This window comes from Mytilus californianus, unplaced genomic scaffold, assembly GCF_021869535.1.
Source record: "Mytilus californianus isolate M0D057914Y unplaced genomic scaffold, xbMytCali1.0.p SCAF_5, whole genome shotgun sequence".
Classification (NCBI taxonomy): Eukaryota; Metazoa; Mollusca; class Bivalvia; order Mytilida; family Mytilidae; genus Mytilus; species Mytilus californianus.
In genome coordinates this window covers 7160201-7171525 of record NW_026262701.1, presented here as the reverse complement: position 1 = coordinate 7171525, position 11325 = coordinate 7160201, and the positions used below count along the sequence as shown (strand labels likewise).

The following is an 11325-nucleotide window of genomic DNA, read 5'->3' as shown; positions in this document are numbered from 1 at the left end:
GCTTAAACAACTATAAATATATGTCACAGTATAACATACAGGAATTAAGTATGTGAGACCGACCGTGTTTTTCTCATAACTTCAGCAGAGTGACTAGTGTAGGCCAACTTTAAGGTTTATAAAGAGAGTACTGCCCTTTCCTCTCAGAATCAGAAATTTTTGGCCCAATTATATCAGAATTTTTTTTAAATGCAAAAATCATGTTAACTCTTTCCTAAATAACAAAAGAAGCATTTAATGGGAATATCTTTACGGCTATTTAGCTAAATTCTTATCTAAGGTTCTACGCACTAAATAAGAATTTCGTTGAGAAAAAAAGAACTTGCTTGTTAGTTGGTGGTGATGTTCTAAGTCGGACTTATGTAACATAACGAATTGTCACTCCATGAATAGAGCATGGTTTTAAAAAGAGTACACACGCTGAAATGTCTCGCCTGTTTTACTGATCATGATTGATTTTATGATGAAAATCTTTAAGATTTTACTACAAGTATAACATACATTTCACATTATAAATTGTACATGTAAATGGAGTCAATCTCAGATGAACCCTGCCAGACGGATCACACATTGTAATCATTCCACACCAAATATAGTTAACGTTTCCTATCCACGAAAACTTTACATTCACCAATAAAACATGAAAAAAAGGTCACGGTCATATGAACCATGCAAGGCAGATATCGATATGCATTATATACACGAAATAATGACCTGTCTGACGAACACGTCACTGAGACCTTGCAAGGATCCCTTATACCAAATATTACATGCTAGGTTTTTTGGTGTTTTTTGCTTGCACTGTAAATGTACTTGGGAAGAAAACTTCAAAGCCTATGTTTTGTATGAGATGGTCATTTTCAGTCTATTTTTCGATTTTAATACGACCTTGAGAGGTGAACATTGACCAAACTGTGTTTCTTTGTCATTCAAGCATTACCTTATAGTTACTGCAGTCCATACTTACCGACTGGAAGTAAATGTGACTTGAGTGTCTTGTTGGGGAATTATTATTGGCAAGCCAGGTCTGCCTAAATGTCTGTTTTTACAGATTTCTGCCAAAACTGTGACCTAGATTTTACAGACCAGATTTCTTTTTGCCATATTATACCTCCTTGTGTTCCTGTACCATCAATGCATGTATTTATGATAATAGTTAATACCTACAGCCCATACAAGTAACGTAGTAACCATCAAAAGACTCCCACCCCACCTGATTTTGGCTACTTTTCACGTTTTTCCGATTTTGAACTCTAAAAAGGCGATTAAAGTTGCCATATTTTCATAAACACACATCTGAGAAGAGTTTATGGACCATTAATTGCATGGTTGAAGTCCCTGCTGTCAACAGTTCAGCTGGGGCAGTTATTAAAAAGTATGCAGGGTCATACAGGTCATCAAAGAATGGTGGTCACCATCACAACTACAGGCGGGATTGGGGGCGAAGGGGTTCACTGAGTCATTAAATTCATACAACCTTAAACTAGAAGCTATTATAATAGGAAGCAGTTTCACTCATTTTAATGTATTTGGCCAAATAGTAAATATAGGCTTTTCATCAGAACCAAAAATTAACATATAAGTACTCTAAAGAACATTTCTGTTTTGTTTTGTTTTCATTTGTTCTTTGATTGTAACTTCCCATAATGTTTCAGTGTAAAATTTAGCCCATACTGATGACCTTTTAAAATTTCTGAAAGTAGCAGTAACAAGCTGTAGACTGCTGTCAAGTTTCAATTAAATTGTTTGTTTTTTTTTCTCTAGAAAGAAAATGTTTGAAAATTGGATGAATGGACCCCATTTTTGGCCCCTGAACTACATTGGACTTTTAAATAGTACCAAACTAACAACTCTTGACAAGTAAGTTCTAAAGAACATTCTTACAGGGTTTGTTTCATCTTAATCTCTGTTCTTGAAAAGAAATTATCAAATGGTTTCAATGGAAACTTGGCCTCTGTTTTAGGCCATATTGAATGTTTGATTGGCATCAGAGTAACTGAGAAGACGTTCTAAGTTGCAAAACTTGTGTCTTATCCTATTGTCAATATTTTTGGACAATAAAATATGTTTAAACTAAATCAGAGTAACATCTGTAAAGGACCTTGACAGGAACATATCTGGTAAATTTGGTTTCAATGGGTTCAATGATTTAGAGAGAAGATCTTTGAAAATCAACACAATTTGACCACCTTTATTGCCACTTAAAGCCATATCTGACTTTTCATCAGGACCAAAGTAACAGCACTTGGTTACTACATTCTAAGGAACCCTGTGTCTCGCCTACCATTGCTGCTGTCAGTGTAAAAGTGTAATGTTGACTTAAAAAGTCAGTCCATTTATCAGTAAAATATAGAATTGAAAAAAAAATCAAACCTTTTCTTTAGAAGCTATTTCTTGGTCTTGAAGATAAGCTTCTGTCCAAGTTTCATAACATTACTGGAAATGAAAGTATATTTTCAAAAGTTTGCTTCAGACATTATCTCTTAATCATAAACTAGAGGCTCTCAAGTGCCTGTGTCACTCACCTGTATTTACTGATGCTTTGGAAATCATGTAAAATAAGGTTAAATTCATAACTAACAATATTAGATATTATAATGATATCTAAGATAAAAACAAAATACTGCAAAATTTCTGTAAAATTACTAACTCAGGGGCAGCAACCCAACAATGGGTTGTCGGATTCGTCTGAAAATTTCAGGGCAGATAAATCTAAATCTCATGAACATTTTTGCCACCTGTCAGATTTGCTCTAAATGCTTTAGTTTCAGAGATATAAACCAAAAACTGCATTTTACCCCTATGTTCTATTTTTAACCATGTCGGCCATAATGGTTGGAAGGCGGGGTCATCGGACAAATTTTTTAAACAAGATACCCCAATAATGATTAAGGCCAAGTATGGTTAAATTTGTCTAAGCAGTTTCAGAGAAGATGATTTTTGTAAAAGATTACAAAAATTTACGAAAAATTGTTAAAAATTGACTATAAAGGGCAATAACTCCTAAAGGGGTCGACTGACAATTCTGGTCATGAGACTTATTTGTAGATCTTACTTTGCTGAACATTATTGCTGTTTACAGTTTATCTCTATCTATAATAATATTCAAGAAAATAACCAAAAACTGCAAAATTTCCTTAAAATTACCAATTCAGGGGCAGCAACCCAACAACGAGTTGTCAGATTTGTCTGAAAATAACAATGCAGATAGATCTTGACCTGATTATCAGTTTTACCCTGTCAGATTTACTCTAAATGCTTTGGTTTCAGAGATATAAGCCAAAATCTACATTTTACCCCTATGTTCTATTTTTTGCCATGGCGGCCATCTTGGTTGGATGGGCGGGGTCATCGGACACATTTTTTAAAATAGATACCCTAATGATGATTGTGACCAAGTTTGGTTAAATTTGGCCCAGTGGTTTCAGAGGAGAAGATTTTTGTAAAAGCTGACGACAGATGAAGACGACGGACGCCAAATGATGAGAAAAGCTCACTTGGCCCTGTGGGCCAGGTGAGCTAAAAAGCTTCTGCCAAAGTTTCATAAAATTCTATGAAGGTCTGACAAAGTAATTGATTTATTAATTAACAAACAAAAACACTAGACTGTATCTACTTGTTATCTGTAAAAAAACTCAGTCCATTTATCAGTAAAATACGGAAAAATGGAAATAAATATTTTCAAAATTTTGCTCTGGATACTGTATTTTGGTCACAAACAAGCTTCTGTCTAAATTTCATAAAATTCCATGAAGGTTTGACAAAGTTAATGATGTTTAAAAAAACTTTAACCACAGACTGAACCTAAATGTTGACGCCCCCTACGACGGAATCTAGGATCGGTATGACTTGCTTTCGCGACATAAATGTCACAGGCTCGACAAAAAGGAAATATGATTTCCCATAAGGTTTCAATGTCATCTTTAATCTCTGCTGGCAGCATTTAATTTCTGATTGGTGATGATCATGGATGGCTGTTTGACGTCCAGTGGCAAATTAAATGTATATTCAGAATGAGAAATGTTAATTTGATTTCAATATGAACCCTGCTATTTACTAGATCGACAGTTAGCTGGATTTTTAATGTGCCGTATTTTGACCTTTAATGGTTTACTTTTACAAATTGTGATTTCGATGGAGAGTTGTCTCATTGTCACTCATACCACATCTTCTTATATCTATAGCATACAAGGTGACAGTCTACAGGAAGACACATCACCCTACCCAGACATATTATACTGACTCTAAGACCAGCTTACTACTATTTGCTGCCTGGTTGGTGGAGAAGCAGCAAGTAACAATTTTTAAGTCTTCGGTTTGACTCTGCCAGGATTGAACCCACGACCTCCCACACTAGAGACGAACACGGTAGCACAAAACCTGAGGGCTGGATATTTGATTGGCATTAAAGTAAAAACACTTGAAGTAGACCTTCACAGAAACATATCTGGCAGTTTGGTTCAGTGGTTCTAGAGAAGAAGATCTATCAAAATCAGACCAAAAGACATCAGACGACAGACACTAAAAGGAAGCAGCTAACTTTGCTGAAGGGGGAAGAGATACCAAAGGTCAATAAAAACCACAAGTCGGAAAAAAAAACCCCATTGCCAAACATTTTTTTTAAAATATTTAAATGATGTAGTCATCTTTGACACAGAAATTAGGTAAGGGGCAATCATTTCATGACCATGTCCATTCTACTGTTCATATCTAAGATTTTCCACAAAATATGTATAATATTGTTAAGATAAAAATTTCAAGGTGATGACTTGAACTCTACCATTATGCATCTTTGACAACGTGTGCTGTTGCACATTTTTTCCTCCAACAAATAATGAGTGATTTCAATTATATCTAAAGTAATATATATATGTTTAAATTAAAATGTATAACAAGATTGTAATTTATTATATCTTGTATTAAGGCTTCTCTAAAAAAAAATATCAAATATATAAATATTGGATTGAAAAATGAACATGCATATCACATGGATAGGATACTTTTGTCAAATGAGATTTTTCTTTTTTACAACTTCATGTTTACAAGATACTGCACAGACCCTCTTCTTATAAACCTGGCTATTACCAGTTAAACTTACAATGTAAAGAGAGATAACTGAAAAATAATAAAATTACAATCATTCCCTAGTTACCTCCCTTTGACTAACAATACACATTATAAATAACAAATATATATTATGCAAGTTATATAATGAGACAAAATACCCAGATATAGAGATTCTATTTCTCTTTGCAAAATGACTGTCCTGGAAATTGAACATAAATAAATAAATATGATATATTATGATACACAACATTTGGTCATGAACTTTGTTCTAGTAACTTACATGCAGTCAGTTTATGAAAGTACTACAATTAATAACTATCTTAATTTGGTGGACTGTATGGGCTATGCATATAAATAATTCTTTTAAAAGTTTTGGGAAAACATATAGTGCTGACGAAGAAGTTTAGTTTTTTAGGTAATATAGTTCTTGTATGGAATTAAGAATAAATATATCTCCAACAGCCACATATTGGCATACTAATTAAAATAAATCAAATTGAAATGAAATGAAGCTTTCTCTTATAAGTCACTTTAGAACAAACAAGTATTCCAATGAACTAAGTTAAAAATTTGTTTGATCAACAGATTTCAATTACACTTTTCTAATAAATATTTTAAGAATTAATGTAAACTCTTACAACCTTGACCTTTGCCTTGTAACATAAACATCACAAATCAATGTCGACTTGTACAACCTTGACTTTTGCCTAACAACATAAACTTAACAGATTTATAGTAGGCTTTTACAACCTTGACCTTTGCCTTGTAATATAAACATCACCGATCAATGTACTCTTACAACCTTGACCTTTGCCTGGCAACATAAATAACACAGATCAATGTAGACTCTTATGACCTAAACCAGGTTTTTATTAACAATGTTTTACTCACATATTTTCCACTTTTTTTAATAATTTATAACCTCTATCTTTTTCCTCCATAATGCATTAAACTTTTCCACTCAGACAGCTTTATTTTCTTTAAGTAAAATACTTCTCAAGAAATACTTATAACAAAATATATTTAATTGTAATACCTACTTTTTCCTACACAGTGTATTATACATTTTTACCCAAGCATTTCATAGGAAAATTCCATTCATTCTCTTCCCTCCAAAAATTTTAGTTTTTCTCACAAGCATGCATACCCATTTATTCAAGTTATTTTGGTGTGTTCTGTATTGAAAAAGGCCAGCAGCAGAAACCCTAAAAAATTGAAATAACAATGATTAGGCCAAAATATATACTTATTTCCTGTCTCATGGCAGAAAAAATAGGTTAGGTAGGTAAAAGATTTTATTTTTTATGGTGCTTTATCAAAATGTCTGGACTTGAACAGTGCTCAATCAGTAATGTCCATACAATGTGTAAATGAAAATCTAGAAAAAGTAGGGGGGCAGGAAACACAGTTATAATTTGTTTTCCCTAACAAACAAATTATAACTGTGTTATAAAAATTATGTTTGTCATTCAAAAATAAAAAATATAAAAAAAACAAGGTCAACCTGACAAATAAGACAAAATACATAGCCATCCTTTTCTATTATATTATAATATGGTAAATACAAAAAAAACGTATGAGTGTGATGTATCATTTATATAAAGGACACAGCTGTTTGATTGTTATTTGTACTTTCAACCATGTTTTCAACTTTATTGATTTTATCAGAATAAAAATTCTTGAATAAACACACACTTCATTATCTTCCAGAAAGTACATATGAACTATATTAATGCCCAATATTATAAAAGTATAAAAATATAGTTCAATAAATTTAATGTCACATAGGATTGTATTGTCTTTTGTGACAACTGATTATCAATATAGTTTCAGAATTGCACCATTTTGTTTACACTAGAGACTATATTCAATCATTATTTTCCTTTTAAATATCGACTTTAAATTTTACTTGGATTTTCTATGATCGAATTCCTGTTTCAAAAATATATACATGTACATCTTGTACTATAAATATAAAATAAATACTAGGCTAAAAATATCTAATATGAAGCTTCTTCAGTATCTTTGCATCTTTATAAAATATACTCCAACAAATGGTCACAATTCAACTGCATAGAAATATGTATTTTCTTGTTTTAAAAGGATTTCTTCAAACTATAAAACTATAAGAACACACAGATGTTATATCTGTTTACAATGGTGTTATCACTGACACAATCATTCTCATTAGAAATTAAAATTAACTCAAATTCATACAGAAACCACCATATGTCTCATTATGCTGAATCACCTCAAACACTCTATTTCACTCTTAGTTCGAACTGATTAACCACACACACAATATTCTTTGAAGTTTATATCCATCACTCTAATATAAAATACATGTATCATCTTAGGAATTTAGTCTGAGCTAAAACCATCTATAGTGAGGCATCCAGATGTGTCCAATTAAATCATTTATAGCAATGCCTCACACTTTTCATACAATAAAGATCACCTAGCACAAAGGTAATACTTTCTAGCTATTATATAGCACACTTCTAATTTTTTTCTTCAAGTAAGATTCATGTCACGTTTTTCATACAAGCACACAGGAGTTTCACAGATGTGCTGAAATAATAACTTAAAATTGTTTTCTGGAACACCCTCCCTTATAAATTTATCAAATTGTCAGAGATTCAAGACTATTAAGTTTGTGTATAAATTTCCAAATTTAATCATATTAAAAATAAATATCTTTTTCTACTATCCTAATTTCCTTTAACAGTGTTCTATTTCACACTTTTAACATTTTCAACTATCTTGATATCTCCATCTCTCAACAAATAATTTAACTCTCTCTCTCTCTATTTTATATACATATTTACAGTTAACATTGACTAGAATCACCTTCAACTATGTACGAAATACGATAACCAGAAAGTGTCGTTAAAATCTATGGACAGTATAGCAATAAGCTAAATTGGCTTCATGGGTTTTATGAGCAGGGTGGTAAAAAACACAACCTAAATATGTATATGCTGAATTAAATATTGCATTCTAGGACAGTTATCATTTTTAGTTCATGAAATAGCAGCTTTCAAACAGTTGCCATAGGAATATTTTAGAAATATATTAATGTATTTTAATGATATGGAATGCATGGATAATCTAAAATCCGAACATTCCTAATATAAAGGGTCTATCATATATGCCTCTTATAAATAAAACATAACATCTGACATTGTCATAATTCAAGTTCTATAATGACTATGGGAAAAGATCCTAATAAACTGTTTGTAAATGAGATGCATCGATGCTCATGCAAGTGTATACTATCATCAATGCTTAACTTATCATAACCTTAACATTAATTTCTCACACATAAACCACAAAAGCTAAAAAAGTTACTATGAAGTCATGCCCCTTTCAATATTCATCATAAATTAGACTACACAATGTTGTACAACTATTCAAGAAAATAATACATGGATAAAAAGCAGAACAAAAGTTTCTTTTTGAAAACATTTAAACAACTATTCATCATACCTTTATACTTAGTGTTTCACGTCCTTTCTCGATCACTGGCATGACAATAGACAGAAAAGGGACCAAACACATTCATCTGTTACACTATACAACTGTTACATATTTATTTAAGTACCGGTCGGTATGCAATGGCATTGCAATGATGTGTTTACAAAATTAATGTGACTAGATCTATTACTATAAACAGTGATTGAATGTTAACACTTTACTTACTAACATACATGTGATTATCCAGTCTTGAATTTTTATTTATAAAAAAGATGTAGAAGATTCCAAGATATCTCTAGATATCAAGACTGTCCTGTCAATGATTTTTTCAGTAAAATTTGTTGAAATTATTGCAGCATTTCTATGAAGAAAGTTTAAAACCACAGGAGTCTGCTGATATTAGTTCCATTCTACGGATCAAATAAAACTAGGATATGATTCCATTGTTACATTCTGAAACTTCCAAATAAGATTTTATTAGTCTTCCACAGGTATTTTTTACCTGTAAACTAGATATGTGATGTTGTCAGTGACCTACTTATATCTACAGGTCTTAATCAAAGTAAGAGATCATTTGACTTTACTGGTTATCCTTCTTCACCATACAGTATGAATTGATGCTAGTCAATAGTAATTGTAACAACCCACAAAATGTTATATATGATATACAACCATGCTAAAACAACCAGGAATATAGCTAACAACAATAAGACCTCGTAAAATGTGGCCTTAATAACAATAATATTAATAAATAAACTTCAACAATCTGACTGGCAGTCATTCACATTATGCACCAAGTGTGGTCTAAATTTTGACCGTAGTTTTTTTCAGAAACACTCTAGGAGTACAATTATGACCACTAAAACCTGAATAAGTGTCATTTATGTCAGGAAAATGATCACTTCTTTCCGATTCTGAATGATTTTGATTTTTTTGGCTTTTCTGGGATCTTCGGCTGTTCTTGCTGTCGTCCATTTTTGGGGTTCTGGACTGGTACTCTGACTTTGATGTTCTGGGGGTAAAGTTGTTCGCTGGTTGGTCGTGGTCGAACAACAACCCGGGGCTGAAATAAAAATAAATACAGTTTAAAACCACTACATGTACTTAATTTGAATTCTGTGGATAATCTTTCAGTTTAAGTACAAAAAATACAAGACATTTTTTTTTTTAATTCAGGTTTACTACTTGAAGCAGGTAAGATCAATGGGAAGTTTGTATTTCATAGGTTTAATATTTGTGGTTTTACTGAACCACATACTTCATGGTGTAAAAAGAAGGAAAATGGGGTAAATGTACACACAAATACTATCAAAAATATTGAAGAGTACCATAATTAAATAAAAAATGGATGTTAAAACTTAAATATCATGAATTCATATATGCATAATTAAATAGTGTCACGCAGAACAAACTTTTTAATGACTGTTGCATCAAGGCCTACCCTTTCCATTTCTCCTGAAGAATAACTTGGATCTTTTCCATTCAGCAAAAGCTTGGATAATACAGTTAGATCTATAGTGAAAGACAGAAAAAGAAAAGAAATAAAGTGGAGGAGACGATAGACACTTCAAAGGATAGAAAGACAGACAGTGAAAAGTATAAACTATGGACTCATTATTATTTGTTGGATACCAATTTTCGTGGATTTCATGGGTAAAGGAAAACCAGGATTTAAATGTTCAACAAAGTACACATTTTCTTTACAGGCAGTCTTATAAGCAGATTTTGGCCAACCAATGAAAAAGAAACAACACAAATATATGTTTTGCTCAATCCACGAAAAATTGGTATCTACAAAAAAATTAATGAATTCACTGTAAAGGAAAAAACAGGAAATTCTCTCTGTTAAAGCCTAGAGTAGCACAATCAATTTATGAAATGCCATAGACACGATAAAATTAGAATATATACTGCATTAAGCAATGTCTTTCAACATTTTTATACATGTAACTGTAACATCTTATTTTTTCTGATAATTATTTAAAATGCTTATCAACTTTTCACTATCTTTGCTACTGTTTAGCCAATTACATTGTACTATTATACTGACTTGTCTATTTGTAACTTACCTATATAACAATAATAAAAAAAACATAAATTTACAAATGATTTAAAATGAATGATTGCTGTGCATGTGTGCAAAGTGTGTTTCCCCACAACATAAGGGACAATATTAATAAATAAACCATGTAAACTTGACTTTTAGAACAATATGAACATAAAGGTTAGCAGTAATTCTGTATATAAAGATTTTGCTCTTTCTGAATAGCATAAAATTCTGCTTAAATCAGGGGTTGTCTTGAAATTGTAGCGAGCAGTGAACTTTTGTTCCATTTTAAATGCCTAAGGTAAAAATACACCATAGAAAACCCAAAGCTAAGGAACATGGCTTTTATTGCTGTTCTTCATCTCAAAAACACATCAAGGGGCTTTGAAATGAAAAACTGCAATAAAATCTGTGTTTCTTTGCTAAGTGTAACTCAGAATTTGTGTTATAAAATAAAACAACAGTGTAATTCATTATATATTAGTTTAAACCAAAGACCTTACTCACCTTTAAAAAAATTTAACCTCAAAGAAAAAAGCACATTTTGGGACTTATGCAACCCTGAAAAATCACCCCCCAAAAAAATGAAATTTTGTAAAACATCATTTTTTGAATAATTTTCATTATCTGAAGGGGTCCTAAGAAGTATAAATTATTGCTGTGAAAGAAAAATTGAAAAACAAATTTTAATGTCATTTTACGGCTGTGTAGCTAAAGATTTGTTTCAAAAATAA

The 11325-nt window shown here is 31.6% G+C and overlaps 1 protein-coding gene across 4 annotated transcripts in view; it reads right to left on the bottom strand.

The window, feature by feature from the left end:
- Positions 1–4903: 4903 nt before the first annotated feature.
- Positions 4904–11325, bottom strand: part of LOC127701557 (uncharacterized) — a 29353-nt gene continuing 22931 nt past the window's right edge. For 3 of the 4 annotated variants that reach the window (XM_052205491.1, XM_052205492.1, XM_052205493.1), the window contains one exon: positions 4904–9607. In XM_052205491.1, the coding sequence (XP_052061451.1) occupies positions 9443–9607 (165 nt within the window). In that variant the 3' untranslated portion in view covers positions 4904–9442. The remainder of the gene's footprint in view (positions 9608–11325) is intronic. The other variant, XM_052205494.1, reaches the window with a different exon arrangement.